Genomic DNA, 25,755 nt, shown 5'->3' on the forward strand with positions numbered 1-25,755 from the left:
TTATATCACGATATGAACACGTCCATGCACCTTGAGTCATGAGGTGGAAGTCTCAATTCTATTCTATAACGCCTAAACCAGTTTTTAAGGCTAAAATTATGATTGCTTCTCCACAAAAGTACGTCCTACTGGTCAGCAATACGCAACCAATTTACGTATATGGTAGGACGCATTGTGAGTCCCCCCGCTTATTTCTGCCGTGAAGCAGTAATGCGTTTCGGCTTGAAGTGTGGGGCAGCCGTTGTAGTATACTAAGATCTTAGAACTCATATTTCAAGACTCACTCATACCTCTGGGTCTGCGGAGGGACTTCGGTTCCCTCTGTATTTTGTACCGTATGTTCCATGGGGAGTGCTCTGAGGAATTGTTCGAGATGATACCGGCATTTCGTTTTTACCATCGCACCGCCCGCCACCGGAGTAGAGTTCATCCATACTACCTGGAGCCACTGCGGTCATCCACAGTGAGTTTCCAGAGATCTTTTTTGCCACGTACCATCCGACTATGGAATGAGCTCCCCTCCACGGTGTTTCCCGAGCGCTATGACATGTCCTTCTTCAAACGAGGCTTGTGGAGAGTATTAAGCGGTAGGCAGCGGCTTGGCTCTGCCCCTGGCATTGCTGAAGTCCATGGGCGACGGTAACCACTCACCATCAGGTGGGCCGTATGTATGCTCGTCTGCCTACAAGGGCAATAAAATAAAAAATAAAATAAGATGGGTGGTGGCATTTACGTTGTAGATATATATTGGCTCCGGTAATCACTTAATATCAGATGGGCCGTGGGCTCTTCCACACATATAGGCTATAAAAGCAAAGTAGAAGCGATTATAATAATAATATTATCATGTCATTGCACGTACCGTTGTATGGCCGGGCCTATATACTTGTATAGTATTTGTATTATTTTTCATTATTATATCGATTTAATATTCTGACAGTAGCAAAAACAATTTCGATTTGAAAAATTACCACGATTACATTGTTCAATAAAAATCTAAAACTGAAAGATTTTGGATTTAACTTTAGCACTTATTTTAATAATAAATTAGAAACGAAATTAGAAGATTGAATAATACGAATTCAATGATATGGAAATTGAATTTAATAGACTAAAGCGAAAGAATGAAGTAGATTATTAAAAACTATCTTTTGAATTTATCACCGTTGGCTCAGCTCGAATAGCAAAAGTAATTTAAAAAAAAAACGAAATGTAGCCTATTTCGGCTTCTTTAACAATTTTATAGATAGATATCTTTAGACACGAAATAAAAAAGTAAGTTGAAATCCTCCATTTTTTTATCGACTTGTCTGTTAGAAAAGTTAATTATATCTGAATGGTTGTGATTCGATTACTGGAGTATTCAGTATCTTTTGCGAGGTAAGCGGTACTCGAAGTTTGGATTTATTAAAACAGGTTCTAGCTGTGTATGATTGTTTTCTGTTAAATAGTTTACTTCTGTTTTAGAACATTGAGAACATGGTAAGATAAATTATAGTGCCGTAGATCAGCTATGCATTTCAGGGTAAGATAGTAATTGCATGGCAAATATACTTTGGACCACAATAATTGGTGCACAAAAATTACAAAGTAGCCCAACATAAAGGAAATAAGTCGAATTCGATATAGCTTATCGTTTTTAGTACGACTCCAGTATAATGCAAAACCACCCCACGGAAAACAGAATTAGCATTCAGCACGCTTAAGTGCAATTAATTAAATCTATTTCACGAAATTAAAATGATGGATTAAAACGATGAAGCCGCCATAAAACAACTACAGGGAAAAATGGATTGTAACCAAATTTCTTGACGAATTAATGAAACGAAGCGGTTGGTTGCGCCAGCTAATATTGATTTAGTCCAATCGTGACCGTAATCGATCCCATTCGGTTGAAAAATCTAGATAAATAAGGTCAGTAATGATCGCTATACATTTATAACAGTCAGTAGCCTTCTCTGGCATTTTGTGACTATGAAAATATATTTTAATTCTAGGTATAGGTAGACGATACTGATGATATTTGGCTTAACGAACAGTTTGGTTGAACGACATAACAAGGTCATTGCTGACTTTGAATCTAGAGATGGACATGTTATTTTTATTATAATGACAGCTATGCTACCCTATGAGCTGGTATGAGTAATAGCCTCATAGCACAAATAAGCAAAATTAGAAAGACTAGAGGTCCCGCAGTAGCCGAAATTCGACTTTAATTAATTAGAATTGTATAATAAGTTTGTACACTATTATGATTGCATTTTATACTTCTATAATCACAAATTTCGCCAAGGCTACACTATAAAAAAATATTAATAAAGACAAACAATATTTAATCTAAATCTCAATTTGACCACAGACGTCAAGAACAAAAGTTTGACAATAAATAGTATGGATGCGTGTGTGCGTCAAATACATGGTATGTAGTGTGTGTAATGTTTTCTTTATTGATTTAATGAATCTTTTATGCATTATTTAAAAAAAATTAGCATTGTGCACTTCTCTATATTTTTTATAAGTGTGGAAAATTTAATACTCCTCCGTCGGCGCAATTTTCGTAAAAAGGGATACAAAGTTTTTGTTTCACGTATTAATATATAGATAATATAAGAAATAGTAAACGGTAACATATTTAATGAGTATATAAAGGGTGAGGTCAAAAAATTTTCAAAATTTCGATGATAGCTTATGTTTCAATCATCAAAAGAAACAGACTGGTATTGAAAACATGAAAAATACTCGTAACGTACAATCAACGATTCCGCATATGTCGCGTACAAACTGATATATTTTTATTGAACTATGATTTATGATCGAGTAAAACGTGAATCACATAAGAAAACACATTTAAATTTGATTTGTAGGTTTGTGACGGCCTGATATATATTATATCCCGATCCAGTAAGGGTGCTTTTAGTTACCTCAAGCACAGGCAAACTAACCCATAGACACAACCCACTGAGTTTCTCGTCGGATCTTCTCATTGGGTCGTATTTCCGATCCGGTGGTACATCTGCGAAGCACTGCTCTTGCTAGGGCTAGTGTTAGCAACGTCCTCAGGTTAGAACTCCGAGAGTTCACCAACGCTTTAGGTTACGCTGGCATGGCCGCTCAGGGCTACCAGCTTAAAAAAAGGATATATTATATGTCTTCTAAAAGTTCTGCTCATTCTGCCGTGATTGCAAAAGATTCTTAATCTGTTAATCAAAGCTTTTCCGCTATCAGGCGCAATTATTTAATTTTTGGAATTGTGAATATTTTGATGAGCTCGCAATATTTTTTATAATCAGGAGAAAATTTAGCGATTTAAAAATTTTACTGACACTATTGAATAATATGAAAATCTATTATTGTAATTATAGATGCCATCCTCTAATTATATAATGACGTAATCAATGACGTATATCAAGATAATTGATTTATATCGATGTCAATGATTGAGTGGAAGATTAATTACGCAGTGATGTGGCTTGATGTCGGTACTACCGCGTGCTTCAAAGTCCCTCATTCGATTCGGTTACAGACGGTCTAATTACGAAATTAAACTGGTTTGTGATCAATGTGAGGACAGTACTATTTGGTAGCTTAATGAATTAGAGTTTTGTCTTGGGTTTTTTTATTTATAATGTTTATAGTGTGAAGAAACCTTTTTTATAAAGAACCTCTAAATCGTCTAGCAAAAGCCTTATCTCTAAATCTAGTCAAGTTCAGATTCTAGGAAAAAAAATCACATAGATCACGAGTACCAATAAGTACAATCTAGATATCATACGAAGCAACTATGATTACCTTATTGGGGCTAAAGACTTTTACAACAAAGCAGGTCAGCTTTGATGATACACTGCCATTGTGACGGTCGATCTAATAACAATTTATCAAACCGATTTAAAAAAAAAAAAAAATGTAATGTACTGGAATATACTAAGCAATGTTAATACTACCAGTGCAAATATATATTAAAATCGCACAATCCAGATTCAAGGTTCAAAGCAAAGCACGTAGATGCAAAACGATACTCGAAAATTATACCGACTGAATTTTTACTATCCGAGCTATATTATCGGGCAAAATGGACGGAGTTCCGATAATACTACCAGTTACACGACCAATGAATTGCTTTAATCGCTTCTCGTGAAAAGAATCGGCTCTTAAGCCCCCTTAACGAAGGGGCGGTCTTTCGCAGCAAAAAATTGGCTCATAAGACTTTTTCGATAACACGACATTACTGGCTTAGTATTTTTACTGAAGTCATTGTGCAATACGAGGGCTTTAGGAATTCCGTTAGCAGAATATAAGCCAATTATTGTGGATCATGGCTTATATTGAATTTTGTTTCCTTAGGACTATTTTCTGAAACAGATTACAATGAAACGAAAGTACTGCCAATTGTTAGACTTATTAATATCAAGAGGTACTTACATATTATTTTTTATAGTGTGGAGTGTTAATATGTATATCTATTATCTTTCTATGTTTCGATGATGTTATTTGGTTGAAATACTTATAGTGAGCCGGAAAAGTATATAAATCGCGTTTATTTTCCGCAAAATCTTGTAAAATTGTAACTTCTACATAGGTACCTATATTAATTTCATCTCTCAGACGGGAGAGTGCGTATATTGTTATGGGCCAGTAATATTTTTGTAAGGACGTGAGCTTCTTTGACGTTCGAAGCTAAGAAACAAAGGCCTTAAAAAAACAAAATGTGTGCAATTCACACGTGGTAGAAGTGAAACCTTCCAAAATTAAAATACAATTATCCTAAACGTCTTAAGTATATGTAAAATTTTGTCATTAGTAAATAATTGTAAGGTAGCGCCCTCTGTGAATTGATATTTAAATTTCACGTATAATCCTAAATTAAAATTCACTACAAGAGCTTTCATACACACGATAGTATTACAAAAATCTCACAGATGGCGCTGTATTAAATAGTATGTATATTTCTGTCTCATTCTTTGCTGGCTTCATCCTACACATTTTTGTATTTGTGTCTCTTACCTGTCGTTTTTTCCGTTGCATCCGGTTTGAAATCACAACGATTCTAAAGAAGTTTTCACTTCAATAATTAAAAGCAATCTGCGAAGATACGCTAAAATTAAAGCTATTGATGGCCTCATTTTACAGTTGAATACCATTGTCAAATATTGAGAGTAGTAAATTCAGTGAAGTTGTCGACATTCGGACAACGACAGGACATCGGCACAGCTGGCGGGTTTAAAGTTCGCCACAAATAAATACGTTACTGAATGGATCTGCGGCTTAAGGTCAGGCCTGTGACTATTTATAGTTTTCGATATTGCGTAGCATTTGCCAAGTATTTTGCCAAGTATTTTGCCAAGTACTTTGCGTTAGTTAAAACGGTTTTCAAATGTAATTAAAATATATTATATATTGCATAGTATTTCATTTCATATAAAAGATAATAAATAAAAGAAATATAATTATGTTTGTCTTAAGGAATTTCATGTAAAATGTCATTCAGTAAAAAACATGCATCTTTTTATTTATATACTCGTACTTCAGTTTTGATAATAATATAATAATAATATGTCACGTAAGTCGGCCATTTAATTTGTTGTCATGTGCTCACAAGGTTTCCGTGTCAAATGTTCACATTACCGCTAATTGTGAAGGTAAATCGTTTCGTAAGCCCAATGACGCTTGATTGAGTATTATCTGGCGATTAAAAATACTTGTTATTGACTTTTTATACTTGATTAAGCAGACCTATTTGTATCGCTAAATTTATTCTGGTTAGAAGAGTGGCACGGATTTACGATTAATTCATTTTTACTTCGATTTCAGTTTTCGGGTGGTTGGCAACAGCTACATTTATGATATCAATGAACTGTCTTAGCCCCGTTCAAAATATGGATAATTTTGCTGGTTGTTAACTATGATCAATTAACTGAACATTAAACTCATAGTTGAATTAACGATAGTTAATAAAACAAAAACCTTGGTAATATATCTGAGTTTCATTCATTCTGTATTGCTATCATTAAAGGCCAAAATGGAAGAATATGTTTAAAAATTACTATTGATTTCCATTACCAACATTTTCGTTCATAAAATCTGCGCTAATTACAACCACAACTCAGAATTAACTACCCAAATCTATCCAATACGAGTTCACAAAACAAATTTCGCCTTATCTAAAAGAGGTTCAACAATGAATTTGGCAACTGTCAACCCCGTAGCGTTTCGGTCCATAAATATTTCTATTTGTAGCCCTAGAGGTGCTTGATGTGGGTTTCTCCTGGATATAATAGGCCCACTAGAGGTGAAGGGTGTTAGGGAGTTCTGTAATTAAATTTCGCTTGGAAAGATTATTTGTACACGTGGATACGTGGAACCAGAGTGTGTAGTGGGTGAGTGGCTTGTGCAAAATGATGTAAGCACTACGTTAGTTTTTTAATTAAACTACTTAAGTTACTCGTATCGAAAATATTAGTCGTGTCTGGATGTCGAAGAAGAAGAAACCCGACTCAATCTCCACATAAACGGTTCAAAAGAAAAATAAATCAATGTGAAGTTATAGCTGTTATGAAATCCAATTGAACACTATTGCCACTGACTTTTGGATGAACTATCGTCTAAGTCGAAATTTCGTGCAAATAAAAAGTAACTGGTGGTAGGACCTCTTGTGAGTCCGCACGGGTAGGTACCACCACCCCGCCTATTTCTGCCGTGAAGCAGTAATGCGTTTTAGTTTGAAGGGTGGGGCAGCCGTTGTAATTATATTGAGACCTTAGAACTCATATCTCAAAATGGTGGTTGGCGGCATTTACTTTGTAGATGTCTATGGGCTCCGGTATTCACTTAACAACAGGGGGGCTTTGTGAGCTCGTCCATCCATCTAAGCAATAAAAAAAAACCTTAGCAATTGAGATATGTATAAGTCACTCAATATTAATTTCGATACGCAGCGGTTTGGTTTCTGTTCAGTAACTTGATGACGTCAAAGAGCCACGGCGGCCACTCACTGAACCAGTCACCATAGACTGTATGCTCTTTGTTTAGAAAAACAAACAAAAAATTCCAATTCCTAACACTAAACATACCATAACGGGCCAAAAGACCCATTTTTAGCTTTTGCATTTAAAATGCATGTGTATCTTATTGCTTTTTCACATTTGATTTCATGACTTTTTCTTACCAATTAATCAACAGTTATTATACTATTTCTTTTTGTTTTGTTTTGTTTATTTTCAGTAAAACTTGTCGTATACCGTTATCTACCCGCTATGGTAGAAATGGGTAAGCAAACTAGTTAAATGAGTAAAATATATTTTCGCAACATTATTTTACATTAAGATAACTTTGTACGCAGATTTTGCATCCGTTAAACTCATTTTGCGTATTACCGAAGCGAGTGTTGTTCTCCGTGATTATGGTACACGAAACTTCGTATGCGATTAAACCGCCAACGTATGTTTAATTAACTAGCCGACGATAAACAGGGTTATTCAGAGCGATTGTTAGTGAAGCTATAACAAAACTAAACAGTTAAATGTTTAAGCACGTTTTCTCTGTAACCATTCTATGTAATTTTCGATGATAAATCGTAACGTTGTATCGATAATGCTATTTCTGCTAAGTCTAGAAATATTACACCGTAATTTAATAATGGGAGGTCATTAACAACCTACACGTGCCAAGCCCTACCCAAGTTCGTAGAATCACTCATTGAAATTTCTCCAATATAATTTTTGAACAGAAAATTTGTACCTCTTACTCTGCAATCGCGATCGCTCATTCGACTCTCACAAGTCTTTAGAATTTAACATAATAGTATTCACATCTACCCATCATCGCTAATAAGGTCGGTAGTAAGCATCGGTAATGCTATCTACCCATGTCTTAATGAAATAGGACTGGCATCGATAAATTTCATTATTTACTAGCTGACCCGGCAGACTTTGTAGTGCCTCAATCGATAAATAAAAGACCTAAACTTTTGTATAAATTAAACTTAAAACAAACAAAAGGAATCCGTCCGACGGGGGACACATCAAAGGGAAAACAAAATTGTTGTTTTTATTTAATTCCGAGCATTTTTATATTTATCTACCTTTTAAACCTTCTCTGGACTTCCACAAATAATTCAAGACCAAATTAGCCAAATCGGTCCAGCCGTTCTCGAGTTTTAGCGAGACTAACGAACAGCAATTCATTTTTATGTATATAGATAACGTTCTACTAGTTCGGTACTACAAGTGCTCCTCACAGTTCACAGCACAAAACCCATGCCTCTGAATCTGATTAAAGCCATGCAGTAATTTGTACTTACTACTTTGTACTTTGGCTTTGGTTGGGTTGGAAAAATAATAAATAGCACAATGCCAATGACCTGTTATGCTTTAATCAGGAAATCCCTCTAATACCAAATTACTTCTGGTGTCTACATTACGAATTAATGGTGGTGGGTGCTCTGAATTAATATTGCCATTGATGTCTAGTCTAATTTTTTGGGAAAAAATCTATATTATCTCTTTACCGTTCATAATGGATTTACAATACCCCATCAGTAAAGTCAGCCGTTTAAAGAATGGCCAGCTCTTTAAAAATTACAAGCAATATTGTAAATTTCCATTGCCTCTTTATGCTTTGTATAGTTCGGTAGTACACACAGCAGGTTTATTTCTACATTTGGTATCAAAACTGGTATAAAAGAGTTTGTCTATTTGAGTTTCTTCAACGATTAAGCATATTGGGATAAATTACTGCTTTGAAAATACCAGAGCAAAGCCTCAACATTAAAACTCAACAAGGAAAAATTTAATGACCTTTTTTATGTCTATTCGAAGCGGTCAATCTGCATGTATGTCGAGGTACAAAAGACAAGCGGCACTTAATGACATTGCCTCGAACGTGACATATGACCCGCGTTGCTGTCGGTCTCTCGATTTTGAGGTCACTTCAATTCTTGCACTAGTTTCAGTACAATTTGAGCTTGACCGTATTTTAAAGATTGAATTCAAAATTGAAATTTCGATACAGGTGTACTGAACACAACTTTTAGTTTAATTTTATAATTTTAATTTAATGTTTAAGCCATTAAGATACTTAGTATACTCAAATCAATTGTCGTGATTATAAATAGATCCTGTCTAATCAGTGTTCGCGAACGATTTCCACAATAATAAATGAAATTGTATAATAAAAATAATTTATATAAATCTAAATATTTCGTATATACACATAATACCCTACCATCAGGATATTTTGTGAGATCGCAAAAGGAGGCACCATTATCCTGGGAATTTTTATCTGTACGTATAATATGTTTTCACTTTTTTGATAAGTTCTCTTTCCAGACTCAATTGTTAGTCTCTAGAGCTCAGTCTCTCAGTCCGTATTGAGTAAAAAAACAGTATGATTACTGTATAATGCTTTCTTGATGTTGAAGTAATATAAACATTACGTTGTTTAATAAGTAGAGGAACGATTTTAACTTTTTGTTTATTTGAAACAAGTTTGTTTTTCCAAAGTTTACGTAAATATTTACGTGTGTTAATTCTTCGAATTATAAAATGCGGTTCGTTCGTATCGTATTTTTAATTATTATTTTCAAGGCTTATTATTATACACAGTGTTAGATCACATTCTTGTGCATCAGCTTAAAGACTAGCACGAACCTAGCCCTATCGACATCAAACTCACAAAAAGCAAAATCGCGTTCTTCAAAAGTGGTCACGCGACCCACTGCTGGTATCTCGTCCAGAATTAGGCGTGATAACTCCATCACCGCTATCAAAATGTTTGGTCACATCATACCGTAGGCCTCAAAGGTCAAATACCTAGGCATCATTCTCAATAGAGGTATGACATTCCGTCCCCATATTAACACAGTCCATGACCGAGCCACATTCCTATTCGTTCGACTCTACTCCATGATTTACTCTCTACAAAACTTTACAGAACTTGCATACGTTCCGCCATGACTTATTCAAGTATAATATGTGCTCACACAGCCTGCACACGTATAAACTCTGTCCAGGTCATCTAATCTCGTTTCTGCAGGATAGCCGTCAAAGCAGCGTGGTACGTGAGGAATGTCGATCTTCCCGACGTCCTAAATTTAGAATCGATACGTCAGTCACTCATGGAAGCGTCAGAACGCTACATTGAAAAAGCGACGTGAAACGATAACCCTCTTATTCTGTCCGCCACTAATTACTACTACTTCTCATTGGGTTGCGATCTCGATCCGGCGGTGGATTCTACGAGCAGGCCAGGGTCAGGGTTAATACCTTTCTCAGGTTGAGCCCATAAGCTCATCTATCGGTCAGCGAGTACTTGAAATAGCCACTTATGCTATCGACGATTAGGTAGGGAAATAATACCGTCCTTGACTTCGCCGCCAGCTATCCCCTCCACAGCGCTTACGTTGTTACCAGGTTTATCGAATATTTTTCTAAGCTCACTTTGTTACTTATGTTTTGATAACCTAAGAATTTAAATTAAATATTTATTGGTGTTCGTTTTTTAAGTAAATTGGAATGAAATACACAGAAATACAAATCGTTTAATAACTTTAGGTTGGAACGTAGGTGCATATCAACATCCCGCTAATTTTGGTTGCTTAGCAACTAGCATACAAATGTAATATAAATTATGAAACTAGGCAGTTGAGTGACTGTTATAAAATTTCAGAACATAAAAGATTGATATTTCACAAAAAAACATTTAATTTTCCTGTTAAAATATTAACGCCCATTACAAAGAAATATTTAGATTTTTGTGTTAATAGTATTGGATTTCCTACCTTGAGGTGTATTGTGTACCCGTATGGTAATTACGATTCCTCGTTCCTATATTATAAAGTACTTATGCTGGCGTGCCGATTTCGAATAAAATCTAACTTTGACGTATAATATCGTAACGTAGCATTTGAAATCAACATGGTTCCCGGGAGATGAAAGACAACCAATTTACAATTTGTAATTTATTTTCAACAGCAGAAAAGGGGAAATTTAATTTTCGCCGAATCCAAAATTGAATTCCTCCGTGACTGCTCCAATAAAATCAAATGAATAATCCATTTAGTGTGCTCACGGGATTCTCGGAGATGAAACTAAAAAAAATCAGTAAAATACGTGACTTCACTCTGTTTACCTATCAACATTTTGTTAGCTGAAGCGGAATCTCAGATTTTTATGCTTAGATCAAAGCGTAGTCGATTTTGTTTTATTGATAATTTTTTTGAACCTGGCATATTTTATTTATTGGTTTCTTTTTTTTTTGCTTTTTTAACAGTGCTATATCATGAAATCGATATTTTCTACTGATTCTAAACTTTTATAATTTTGCCTGGTACTAATATCTATGTATTTCTATCAAAAAACCATGCTCTCAATCATATTTGATAGCCGTTATCTTGATGGCTGATATTGATTTAAATCCTTGTCTTCCTTGAATCCTTGCATAATGTAGTAAGCAACTGAAATCTTTTGAATTTGGTGTGTCCATCTCCACACGTCTTCAAACGTTACATGTTAAAAACATTTTGTTAAAGGTATTCCATGGGTCGCTTTGCAATGTTGGCTGTAAGTAACAAAACATATTATTATCCATATATTAATACGTGAAGGAAAAACTTCGTATCCCTTTTTACGAAAATTGCCCGGACGGAGAAGTATGAAATTTCCCACACTTATAGATAATATAGAGAAGAAGTGCACAATGCTAATATTTTTTAAAAATAGTGCATAAAAGATACATTAAATCAATAAAAAAAACATTACACACACTACATACCATGTATTTGACGCACACACGCATGCATACTATTTATTTATTGTCAAACTTTTGTTATTGACGTCTGTGGCCAAATTGAGAATAGATTAAATATTGTTTGTCTTTATTAATATTTTTTTATAGTGTAGCCCGAAATTTGTGATTATAGAAGTATAAAATACAATCATAATAGTGTACAAAGTTATTATACAATTCCAATTAATTATAGTCGAATTTCGACTACTGCGGGACCTCTAGTATTCTTAATTGGGTGTGTGCTTAAGAGAGATAAAAAATCGATAGCACGAAATATTGCAGACAATGAATTGAAGATTCTCTATTCCGTCTCTATTCCTATTTTCTTTAACGTTAGCCGTCGTCATGAATAAGTATAATTTTTTCATTGGGAATTCTGATAACGAAAACCGTGGTATAAAAGCGTTGATAGATACGTTTTTAGATATATTTTTTTTTGGAAAGAATATCAACTAAAGAATAATAAATAGTATACAGAATAATATCAGCTATTATTCATTTTTTAATTCAGAAAAATTGTCCACATTTTCTAAAGCTTACTTCGACTGTGTTCTTTTTCATACTAAGCTCTACATCTTCGTTCTGGAGTCCGTATAACAATGAGCCTAATAATTTCATCTCTGAAAATCCAGTCTTTCTTAGAAGCATTCTCACTGTTAAGTAATTGGTCGTATGATAATGAAAGCGCTGTAACCAGCGGGGTCGCCTCGGATTCCGTTACAGGGTTCGTTTTTACGAGCACAATTGATATGAATTATTACTGTGTAACCCATTCCTTGCAACTTGAATTAAATTTAGTGTTATTTCTTGTCGTATCTTTCCCTTGTTTCGAAGTTATTGTTCAGCTTTTTCGGGTGCCACCATATTGATTTACGTTCTAGGATTAAAGTACTTTTTGTATGTGTCAAGAATAGAATAAGATGTTGGAATCGTGATAGTACTGAGAGAAAAAGTCTGTTGTTATTTAAAGATAATTAATAGTTTTAGTTCATGAATTTGTTGGTTAACATCTATGCACATAAATAAAATTGATGTGTCTGTTTTTAATATTGAAATAGACCCTTTTTACTACATGCATATTATTATGAATTTTGAACAATTTTTGTCTGTCTGTCTGTTTGTTCCGGATAATCTCTGGAACGGCTAGACCGATTTTGATAGCACTTTCACTGATAGGTAGCTGATGATATAAAGCGTAACTTAGGCTACTATTTTTAGACTAGCTTCGCCCCGCGGCATCACTCGCGTTACGACAATTACCGCGGGTGACATCGTGGGATTCAGCTATCAATAATAAAATTTAATGTTTCCGAAGCGAAGCGAGAGCGGGTCGCTAGTCTGACATAACATTAAAATACTAAACACATATTTGAAGAAAAAGTCTGGTATTTAATGGTTTTTAAACGAATTTAACGACTTCATGCTCAAAGCGTGGACTCTCTGCAAATCGCCTTATATATAGAAGACATCAATGTTGCGTAAGGAGCCTATAGAGAGACTTGTTGAGTACCTATTGCTTAGATGGGTGGGCGAGCTCACAGCCCACCTGGCGTTAAGTGGTTACTGGAACCCATAGACATCTACAACGTAAATGCGCCACCCACCTTGAGATATAAGTTCTAAGGTCTCAGTATAGTTACAACGGCTACCCCACCCTTCAAACCGAAACACATTACTGCTTCACGGCAGAAATAGGCGGGGTGGTGGTACCTACCCGTGTGGACTTAAAAGAGGTCCTACAACCACTAAAAAGTTGTTTTGTTATTGTTTTGACGTTGTTATTGCGGTTGCAGGAAGATGAGTAACATATGGCTCATCCGATGGTAATATTTACCGTCGCTCGAGGACATCAACAGTGGCGAGGAGCATATGCAAGCCACTACATATTTCTCAGGCTAATTTAATATGAGGAAAGAATTGTATCTTGGTCTTTTCGAGGATCAGGAGAGCTTTTCGAGAAAGGAATCCTTCGTTATTGATCCTATATTGGTTAACATATATAATATTTACGTGGAAAGTGAACAAGCCATCTTACGCCACTGATCGGATCCGAACATAACAAGAGAAACAATGAAACAATGGCCATGTTCAGTAGAGAACTTTCTGTTGCTGTTCAGTAGTGTTGCTGATTATAAAGATCTTTTCATGAAAATGCATACAAAGATCTCATCAAGCGTAACATAATAATATAGTGCCACAACTGTATACTAAATAAAATAACGGTCGGTATTCAGTGAGCTACCTTGCATGAGGTCAGCGGAGCGTGAATGTGCAGATTAAAAATATGTCCAAAACAGAAGGGCCATCTGTTGTCACATTTCAAGGTGACGAGCCGAGAAAACAGCTTGACTAGACACGTAAAATCATTTGCTATATTTTCAAGGCATGTTCACATGCGGAGATAATATTATAAAAATGCATGATGAGGTATATAAAACTCGCAACGCCATTACAAATAATCTGATTTGAATGATAATACAATATAAAACATACGAAGGAATTTTTTCGGAAACTGAATGTATCTACATAATAACATCACGAGAGTACTGCCAAAACTAATTGTCGCGGTATTTTGATCAGAAGCCCCAAAATTTCTGTAGCAATGGGATCATGTCCCTACCAAATGTATGGCAAAAAGTTATCGAACAAAATTGTACCTACATACTTTAGTTAAATGTAAATAAACTATATTGAAAAATGTTGTGAATTTTCTTAAAAAATTCAAAGAAACTTTTTCCCCAATCTATTATTAAGATACCAATTGTGTTTTTACTATTGACCGCTGGATGGTTTTGTATATTTTGTTTAGATTTTTGTTACAAATCCAGATATTGTCAGACTAAAATTTTCGATCCTACAAAAAAAAGCTGTTACATAAAGAATTGTCTACGTAGGATTAGTCTGAAGTCGTCGTGGCCTAAAGGATAAGACGGGGCAGCCGTTGTACTGCTAACAGTGAGACCTTACAACTCATGTCTCAATGTCTGTTGTAGATGTCTATGGGCTCCGGTAACCACTTACCATTATATGGGCCGTGAGCTAGTCCACCCATTTAAGCAATAAAAAATTATAAGGCGTTTAAGTTTCACAGAATATGCAAAATACAAGTATAATAAAAAAAGTATAAAAAATAATAATAATAATAATAATAAAACACGAAAGTCGCATGTCGTGAGAGCATAGCTTCCATCGCCTCCGAAACTTGAACATGCAAACGAACCTTGGGGAATCATCGTTTTTCGGAGCACGTCCCCGAGATCGCGCGTTAGTGCCGGGTCAGAGAAACGGACCCTCGGAATTCGGGACCGTGGTCTTTTACGGTTAACGCGCCGGTTGAAAGCCGCCGCCCGGATAATGCGTATGTTATCATAGGATGTATCATTTTTTTTTCTCTTAAATGGGTGGACGAACTCACAGCCCTCCTGGTGTTATGTGGTTACTGGAGCCCATAGATATCTACAACGTAAATGCGCCACCCACCTTGAGATATAAATTCCAAGGTCTCAGTATAGCTACAACGGACTGCCCCACCCTTCAAGCCGAAACGCATTACTGCTTTACGGCAGAAATAAGCAGGGTGGTAGTACGCGCGGACTCACAAAATGTCCTACCACCAGTAATTACGCAACTTATAATTTTGCGAGTTTGATTTTTAATACACGATATTATTCCTTCACCGTGGAAGTCAATCGTGAACATTTGTTGAGTACGTATTTCATTAAAAAAATTGGTACCTACCTGCGGGATTCGAACACCGGTGCGTCGCTCGATACGAATGCACATGACGTCTTATCCTTTAGGCCACGACGACTTCTAATCATTTGCAGTATTCCAATTATGTGTAAAGTTTCGATTGCGGGAATCGGGTTATGGATTCTTTGAAGCATTTTCATGTATATTCGCGAATCATCTCGCTTTTATTAAGATAATGTGATAATCAGCTCTACGTTGTCTTTTCCTACATCATCAATACATCAAATTGAGGTGACAGAAAATCGGCGTTATTCGATGCATCTACTTGCACAGCAGCTGAGCCAATTCCTTTTGCATTTAATTTTTTTTTTATTTACCTGTAATAATCGAAATCTGTAATAAAGTCAACACATGATTTTACTGTTTATTATTATACTGTCAGAGCAGGAAAGAAGCTTGTCTAATTTGTTGTTTTTAAATAGCCATTTATAATCTAACATCTCACCATTCACTTCTAATTTCAAAACTCGTATCGTTTTGAATAAAAACTCAAAACGCAGACACGTCTCGGATCGTGTTGTTGTTGTTTTTTTTTTTTTATTTCTTTAAAAAATATCTAAGAAAAGAAATCGCATAATAATTCTGAGTTTCCTGTCGGAGCGTGTTCCGTCTCCAATGGCCACATAATTAGGGCCATACTTTACGCAACAGTCTATATATAATCAGGCCTCAATGGGACGACGGCTTGGCAGGCGGGATCGTTCAGGCTACTTAAAATGTTGCTGCACTTGATTGTACCTTCTGGGATGCTTTGTTATAAGAACGTTCTGGAAATTTGGACATATTATTTTATGAAATCTTCCTCTGTTATTATAAAAAATATTCTTTCATGTTCTAAATTTGAAACTGAAAAAAATACTTTTGGAACGAAGTTCCTTATGGGACGATGTGAAGGGGTACCCTAACCGGGAAAAAACGTCCGTAACGTAAGATTTTCACTAGTAACACAGTGTACGACTTAACTTTGTAATAACGTACAAATTAGTAATGCACACTGTGTACGACTTAACTTTGTAATAACGTAGAAAAAAATAACATAATAATATTTTTTTATCATTCATTGACCACGATCTCAGAGCGTTTGTTTGCGCAATACACTAACTCTTATGCAAACAACCGTGAATGAAGTGTACCACAATAAGTTCGCACGTTACCGAATGACCGTGGGTTGTTGCGAACCCCCCAGTTTTATTTTCTTTATACCTCGAATAGAACTTAAAATTAATATTTTTATAAAAAGGAACGAAGTTCCTATCCGGTGTCCCACGACACCACACATCTTTTTTATTATTATTCCTTGTATGGGTGGTCGAGACCTGAGTCTCTGAGGGCCCACTTCGTATAAAGTGGTTATCAGACCCTAGTAACATAGACCTCAATGATCTAAATGCCGCCATCGACTTTGAGATATCAGTTTTATCGTGAAACGGTTGCTCCTTCCTTCAAACCTAAACGCAACGCGTCACAGCAGAAATGGTCAGGGCCGTAGAAATTACCCGTGTGGGCTCACAAGTCATCCTAACAGTAATTAGGCAAATTAAAATATTTGCGGGTTTCATTTTTATCTTACTTAATACAGGATGCTATTACTCCTTTACCGTGGAAGCCATTCATGAACATCTGTCAAGTACGTATTCAATTATAATACGTAGAATAGTATCATCGCTCGATACGAATGTGCCGGGCGTCTTATCCACGACCTTTAGCCTCGACGCGACGAATTCAAAGACTTTCGAATTCGACTATCCAGTTTATATGACATATTATTTTAATAATAATAAACGCAGGAAATAATAATTATTATTTCCTGCGTTTCTTATTATTAAAATAATATGTAATGTATAATAATTATTATTTCCTGCGTTTCCAATGCATTACAATTTGAAGATCATATTTGAAGAAGGTAATAATTGCGAAATTAAAGAAGTAAAAAGTAGATTCAATTAAAAAGCTAAACATACAACATAGTTGTAATATAAACTGGATAGTCGAATTCGAAAGTCTTTGAATTCGTCGAGGCTAAAGGTCGTGGATAAGACGCCCGGCACATTCGTATCGAGCGATGATACTATACTGGGTAACGAACCCCGTAGACAGTTACCAATTTACCTATTATAATTGAATACGTGATTAACAGATGACAGAAATTATTATTTTAATAATAATAAACGCAGGAAATAATTATTATTATTTCCTGCGTTTCCAATGCATTACAATTGTAGTGTTTTTATTATAATATATTTACATACCATTTACCTATTACATACAATTTACCTATTATAATTGAATACGTACTTGACAGATTAACAGATGACAGAAATTATTATTTTAATAATAATAAACGCAGGAAATAATTATTATTATTTCCTGCGTTTCCGTAATGCATTATAATTGTAGTGTTTTTATTATAATATATTTACATTTATTTAAAATTTTATTAATTACATAATATTTTTTAAAAAAGATATTAAAAATACAATTTTTAAAAAACACTATATAAAAATATATTTCTGCTGATGGCGGTGTCTACGACACAAGCCACCAGTGGTTAGGACTCCAGAGTGAGAAACCTCCTCACAATGCGTGCAGTATCGAGGATAACTGCTTTCTGTATTAGGCCTTTAACCCAGCTGGATAACGATAGTTTCTTAAGATGTTGATCGAAACTTTTCGCTGTCAAGCCGTGTACCGACACAACTATTGGAACAATGATGGTTGAATCAATTTATTATTATTTATTTATATTTATTTAAAATCTTATTAATTACATAATATTTTTTAAAAAAAATATTAAAAATACAATTTTTTTTTTAAAAAACACTATATAAAAATAGATTGCCGCTGATGGCGGTGTCTACGACACAAGCCACCAGTGGTTAGGACTCCAGAGTGAGAAACCTCCTCACAATGCGTGCAGTATCGAGGATAACTGCTTTCTGTATTAGGCCCTTAACCAAGCTGGATAACAAAAGTTTCTTAAGATGTTGATCGAAACTTTTCGCTGTCAAGCCGTGTACCGACACAACTATTGGAACAATGATGGTTGAATCAATTTATTATTATTATTATTTATTCGTGATTATCGCTTATCAATAGTATAATGGGACTAACGCTCATGATACAAAATTTTCCGGTTTTCGCTTCTATGTATATGTTCATTTCGACCCACGTACAAACCACTGCTATAATGTTAATTTTACATAACAAATTAAATCGAACAGTATTTTATCATCGAAACATTAATGCACATTACCCATTTAGTGTCCCCATAAAACCCGGTCGTGAAAACTTTCATTCTACAACGCTGTGGCCCAATAAACCTTTATGTTTACGTGTTAGTACTATTTATAAACGGGTCCACCGAAACTGGTTCAAAGGCTGTCGACTTCTTAGATTCCTTTTTAATGTGATTTCCTACTTTATTTATGGACTTTTTTGACCAAATGTTGACCAAGACCGGGTGGTCTTCGTTGTTTAGTCTACATTAAGTTTGTACCGATAAATTTTGTGGCTGAAATTGAAATAAACTTATGGAAAGATCATGATTTAAATTGAATTTGAAATTGAATGTCAGTAATGTCTAGCCACCAGTTAAGGAGAAGGTACAGACTTTAGTATATATTAAAATTAGATAAGTAAGGAAGTAATTCGATACGTAAATAAGATAATATCAATCCATAATTGTTTTTAACCGTTTTTAATCTTTTAACCGTTTTTAATCATGTTATCGTGTTCTAAGATAAGGCACTAGAGTTAAAATACAAAATAATAATTTAGAAATAACTTTTTGCACCAGGAATGTTGTTTATTTTCAATATTTTAGTAATGTAAACCAAGATACGTAATTAATAAATGTATTTATTGTAATAAAATAATGTTAAAATTGTAATAAACAAATAAAGCTCCTTATATAAAATGATCAATATAAAATGACTGGAATAGTTTAATACCATGATGTTCGCGATAAAGTATTAGAGAAAATTAAATAAAAAATATCAATAAATTACTCTTAAAAAACTTATATTCGGTTGCGGTCACGGATCATTTTTAGTGTTAAACTTCGATTGTTATTGTAAAATAGACGCTACGAGCATTAAGTATATTTCACCCAAAAGAATATCAAGTTTCCGTAATTTCGCCTTTAGCTAACGGAAAGTGGTTGGCGAAACCCTCTTGGCACTCAAATGCGTTTAGCGTCCATCGCCTCCGACATAATTTGATATGTGGCTAATCTGCAATGAAGTTACACGACGTATGTTGGGGTTAGAGCTGCTAATATTTTAGTGGAAATGTAACATTTTTTTTATCGAATTGAAAATATGATTTGTTTCAGTTGCGGGAAAACCCTTTTTTTATTGGCTTTATATGAATACTAGTTTACTGTCTATCTAATGTTGAAAGGTTTTCAGGAATCGTGGATACCATTTACGCTGACCTTTAACTCAAGTCCGGTCCAAGCCTCGTTTTATTTTAAATAGCTGCCGCTACAGCTTGAAAGGGTCTTCTTTCAAGCTGTATCGAACGTTGTTTCACGGAAATTTCGGAAGCCGCGTCCTGGTGGCAACAATTTGCAATTCAAGAAACCTCATTAACAAACTTAATCCGGTTACAAGCTAACATCTTTATTAGATACTTAGCAGTTCTCAATCGTATTTCGAACATTAATTCCGAGACGAAAATAAATAAGCCAATTATTAGACAGCTAGTCATTTTTACCAGTATTTATATACCCCTAAATCTCTTGACAGCTGTGCTAATGACTGTCATGTTATTTCCAAATATGAAAATGGGCCTTAAATAATTGATGTGTCATTTTTCAAAAAAAGAAAAGATGCAGAGAACATTTTCAAAAAAAGGTGCAGAAAACATTTTTCAAAAAAAGAGAAGATGCTGAGAACATTTTCGATGCTTAAAATAAATACGTTTGGAGTGTTCGTTCATAGACTATCCCAACGGGACTCCAACTACGCATCCCATTAGCAAAACATCCTAATTTCAGAATTTGCCGCGAAACAAACAAACCAGCCGTACCTACCTCATTAAGCGCTGTTTATTCTCATACGTTCAAATACAGCTAACTTACGTCTTTGATGTCGTTTCGCTCGTGACAAAATCGGTGTTTTCGGCGGTTTCGTCTTAACAGTTCTGTAGCAATAGAAGGGCTCCTCCTTCGAACCTTTTTGATGTTTCAACACTGGAAGTTTGAAATTAGCGAACATTGCACTCTTTAGCACTGGCACTCACGTCATGTTCTCCATTATCGTACGTCGAAATATCGACAGAAAACACACGGTGTAGAAACGTGCGCATCCGCCGCGGTTTCTAAATATTGTGACTTGTTGTTTTGTGAGCACGCGTCCAGTTTAAAAATAGACTTGACTAGCGTCTGTTCCCCGTCCGTTAGTTATATTTTTAATAAATAAAAACACTACACAAATATTATAAGTAATAAAGTACGGTATAAATATAAATGCTCTGGCTATTTTTTTTTATCTTGTTTTGTAATGAATCGTCCGACTTTCGTTTCTGCGTCTGCCTTGCCGGTGATTCCTGTTGCGTTTTATTTATAACGATCGACGATATCCAACGTATAAGTTTACTTAGAAAACTGTTGACTTAGAGAAGAATTATGGGCGATTTTGATCGTATTGGTTGAAGAATTTATGGCTGCTTTTCGGGAGTTCCCATTTAGCGTTTTACGTCCTATGGTTGCGTTATGTTTTAGCGAACAAAAAACCTGAGTAAGACGAGCCAATAAATTCAAGTTTAAAACACTACTTATGCAACATAATATCATTATTAGGTGCATAATTGATCTAATCAGGGACACGACCTTCAGCAATGAAGAAAGCGACGAAAAAAAGAAGAATTGATCTAAAACAGGCAAATAATGCAAAGCTTAAAGTTATCTTAGGCATATCGCAGGCATGCTTTAAACTAGCTTCTAAGAAAGCTATTATAGTTTTAAATTCAATGTATACTTCGGTCCAGCACACAATATAGGAAATTGATAAAAGTATGGGAAAAAATAACTTGTTTATAACCTGTTGGTTATAATTATTAATATACAATTTGTTATAATAATAAATAAGGCCAATCCACATTTTTCATTTGAATTAATCAAACCGCTTGTCACGCATGCTTTTCACGTTCTAATAATTATTTTTGTTTTGTTTACCTAATTTTAATTCTTAAAATACTCAAGGTGTACGTCGAGGTAGGTGTTTCTACGAAAGCAAGCAGTTTTTTTTTTATTGCTTAGATGGGTGGACTAGCTCACAACCCACCTGGTGTTAAGTGGTTACTGGATCCCATAGACATCCACAACGTAAATGCGCCACCCACCTTGAGATATAAGTTCTAAGGTCTCAAGTATAGTAACAACGGTTGCCCCACCCTTCGAACCGAAACGCATTACTGCTTCACGGCAGAAATAGGCAGGGCGGTGGTATCCATCCGCGCGGACTCACAAGAGGTTCTACCACCAGTAATTACGCAAATTTTAATTTTGCGGGTTTGATTTTTATTACACGATGTTATTCCTTCACCGTGGAAGTCAACCGTGAACATTTGTTAAGTACGTATTTCATTAGAAAAATTGGTACCCGCCTGAGATTCGAACACCGGTGCATCGCTCACACGGATACATCGGACGTCTTATCCGTTAGGCCACGACGATTTCAAATACACAGAATAGTAGGTACCTGTGTGAATTAAAAATACTTCTATAATACAAATTAATCCAGTAAACTACGAGATGCTTACTGATGGTAGGACTTCTTGTGAGTACGCACGGGTAGGCACCACCCTGCCTATTTCTGCTGTGATGCAGTGATGCGTTTCGGTTTGAAGGGTGGGGCAACCGTTGTAACTATACTGGGACCTTAGAACTTACATCTCAAGGTGGGTGGCACATTTACATTGTAGATGTCTATGGGCTCCAGTAACTACTTAACACCAGGTGGGTTGTGAGCTCGTCCACCAAACTAAGCAATAAAAAAAACGCTTGAATTGAATCCTTTAGAGTTTTAGTCCTTAGGGTCCCAAAGTAGAATAACAAATACTGAAGATTTGAGAAGGCGAAAGTAGTAAAGAAGGAAGATGCAGAAGAGATTGCTTGACGTTACTGGGATTGCATATCTATGTCTTTTTAATTATATTTTGGACAACATAACTCCATCCATTGGTTTAAAAAAAATACGTCATAAATTTTGTAATCATTAGTATCTAAAATTAGAAATTTAATGTTTTTTTTTTCCATATTAATCTTATAAACTCTAATTGGGTCTTCGTGCAGAAATTCTAATTATTTTAATTCACGAATTTCAGCATCACTAGAAAAATAGAAAGCTATTTTTGAAAAATCAAACATTTTTCGTCGCATGTAGATAACCCAAAAAGTCAAGTTAATTGCTAATTAGAGAAGTTTCAAAATAGTTATCGTACTCACAAATCTTTTAAATTTTATTTTTATTTTCTGTTGGTGGAGCATACTGTGATGCATTTATTGATTCTGGTTTGTCTGGTATGTTAACTATTCTACAAATAAGACTTAAACATCATTTTTAACGTAGAGATTCAAGTTGTGATGTGTTGGTAACCACTTAATATAAAGTGGTAAGCTCATTCGCCAACCACCAAAACGATGTTCTGAGAGTCTAATTCAAGATTAGTCGTAATTGGATTATCATTGGCATTGGCATATTAAGGTTAGAATTACGATGCTAATCCCAGGCTAGCCTTAAGATGCCAATGCCAATAAAAATCCCACAAAAAGAGCATTAAGAAAAAAAATGATAGTGTGGTTTTATGAAACCACGGTAAAAGTGAATTTTTTTTCCCCATTATAGACATTTAACTCTGAAAAACAAGATTTAACATTTTCAAAAACAAACAAAATAGCGTGGAGCACTGGCACAAATGAGTAATAGTCTATACACTATACGGTCAGCTGCTGCGAGCTATAGGCGCTGCCATATTGGCCTTGGCTGCTCTGACGAGCGCCTTTCACTCTATCCCTACTCCGCGGCCGACCGTCACGCAACATGCAACACACAGACGAAAAAGTTTGAGACGACGTAATAAAAGTTTCACTTTAAAAAATCACGAGTCGTAAACTTATTCAAATGTCAATTCGTTCAAAAAATCGTAAAAGTAATTTTGTACTATATAATTTATCAGTTACCAAATCGAATTAAGAAGCATTTTCCGACTTTAATTTATGGTAAATAAAACATATTATTATATCTATTAGTGGTAGCTTGACTGTCGCCTGAATTTTTTGTAATCGTGGATAATCTTCATTAATACTATGTGGACTTGTTGACAAAAACATAGTAAAGGTTTTTCATGTTCCATTTATTGACTACTAGCTTTTGCCCGCGACTTCGTCCGCGTAAGCATAAAAAACATTATAGTGAGCCAACCTTAACATATAGACATATGCTGTCGTGGGCTTTTTTTTTAGATCTTTTAAAGGGAAACAATTCTGTCATACATTATTTTAGCAAAACTTTAACCGTTTCTTCAGCACACGCAGCGGAAGCTCTCAGAAGGTAAAAATAGCCCCGATTTTCAAACATTATTTATTAGTGTTCCTCTTTTATTGGTTTTATCGTGATTTTATATAACCTATAGCATTCCTCGATAAATGGGCTCTCTAACACTGAAAGAATCGGACCACTAGTTCCTGAGATTAGCGCGTTCAAACAAACAAACTCTTCAGCTTTATAATATTAGTATAGATTTCAAAACTGTTCAGTACCTAGTTGAGGGACCTGAAAAATTAGTATCGTTTAAACTAGCATCCCTGTGATCACATTTCGACGCTTGTTTTGTTACTTTGGCACATTAAGCAGTCATTAAAAACGTAATTAGGGTCCGCAGTACACGAAACTCGTTCAGCGGGTTGAAAATAATACTTTATCTTAATAAAATTGCGTAATGTTTTGGAAAAGGTTTAGTTGGATTATAGTGGTAGACGGGTAGCGTAATTAGAATTAACTTGAGGCTTCGTGGCTTCCTAACTCAAGGCTAACGATAGTGCGTAATATTAATAGCTTCGGTAATCACAACATTTACTCGGTACGTACTCAGTTGATGCAAAAAAATAAGATGACCGGTTGAGTTCTAGTAAAGCTGAAAATGATGATATGTTAGGAATATTCATTATGCATGGTACCGTCATGAATTTCGAGCTCTCGACGATAGACGTAAACTTACTTCTTAAAAAATAAAAATATCGCTAAGTTCGATGAGCATTGTAAATTTTGTTTAAAACAAAAATCGAACGAAATTATGAATTTTTAAAGTGATTTACTAAATTAATTACGCATAGTATTTTACTGTAATAGTACGTTAATATTTTACAATTCAAAAATGGTCATTGTTGAGCGATTTTTTTTAATTGCTTATACGTCGTTACCGGAGTCTATAGACATCAATCAAAGACGCAAATGTCGACACCCACCCTGGTATACGAGTTTTAACGCTCAGTTCTATAGTATAACGCCTGTCTGACATATCAAACCGGAACGTTAATATTACTGATTCGCGACAAAAACAGGTAGAACGCTGGTTAACGGTAGAGTGCGGGTCCTACCGGTGCAGACAAATTTACATTCTCGTGCACATCACGTGCAGACACATGATTTTTAATTCCACACCGATTCCAACACCAGCACAATGGCATCGCTCAACATGAATACTACTACAGACGTCTTAATAAATATTTAGGCTACAACCACTTCGGATACATCAAGAACCCGTATTGTTTTATTAACTTAAGCACTAATTTAACTTTATTAATTATTATTTTTATTGCTTAGCAGGTTGGACTAGCTCATAGTCCACCTGGTTTTAAGTGGTTACTGGAGCCCATAGACATTTACAACGTAAATGCGCCACCCACCTTGAGATAAAAGTTTTAACGTCTCAGTATAGTTACAACGGCTCCCTTACCCTTTAAACCGAAACGCATTACTGCTTCACGGCAGAAATAGGCCGGGCGATGGTACCTACCCGTCCGCACGTCAAGACGTCCTACCACCTGTATTTAACTTAAGCATTCACTATCAGTTCGGTTTCGCATTCTTAGTCCCTAACTCATACTTAATATGGACCGAAAAAAGTATATTTAAATCCAAAAAATGTGTATCTAAGCATGCAAAAGCTTACATTAAAAATGCACGCCACTTATTTTAAGAATTTTTAATGTATTTT

At 35.2% G+C, this 25,755-nt stretch overlaps 1 protein-coding gene across 8 annotated transcripts in view; it reads right to left on the reverse strand.

Annotated features, from left to right (window-relative positions):
• LOC101738969 (glutamate receptor-interacting protein 2) overlaps window positions 1-25,755 on the reverse strand; it is a 318,438-nt gene that overhangs the window by 38,580 nt on the left and 254,103 nt on the right. For 2 of the 8 annotated variants that reach the window (XM_062675031.1, XM_012689168.4), the window contains exon 1: window positions 20,618-20,882. The exons of 4 other annotated variants lie outside the window; for them this stretch is intronic. In XM_062675031.1, the coding sequence (XP_062531015.1) occupies window positions 20,618-20,753 (136 nt within the window). In that variant the 5' untranslated portion in view covers window positions 20,754-20,882. Of the gene's footprint in view, window positions 1-20,617; window positions 20,883-25,755 lie in introns of those variants that run through there. 2 more of the 8 variants (XM_062675032.1, XM_062675030.1) reach the window with 1 other exon arrangement.

Source organism: Bombyx mori, chromosome 22 (genome assembly GCF_030269925.1).
Source record: "Bombyx mori chromosome 22, ASM3026992v2".
NCBI lineage: Eukaryota > Metazoa > Arthropoda > Insecta > Lepidoptera > Bombycidae > Bombyx > Bombyx mori.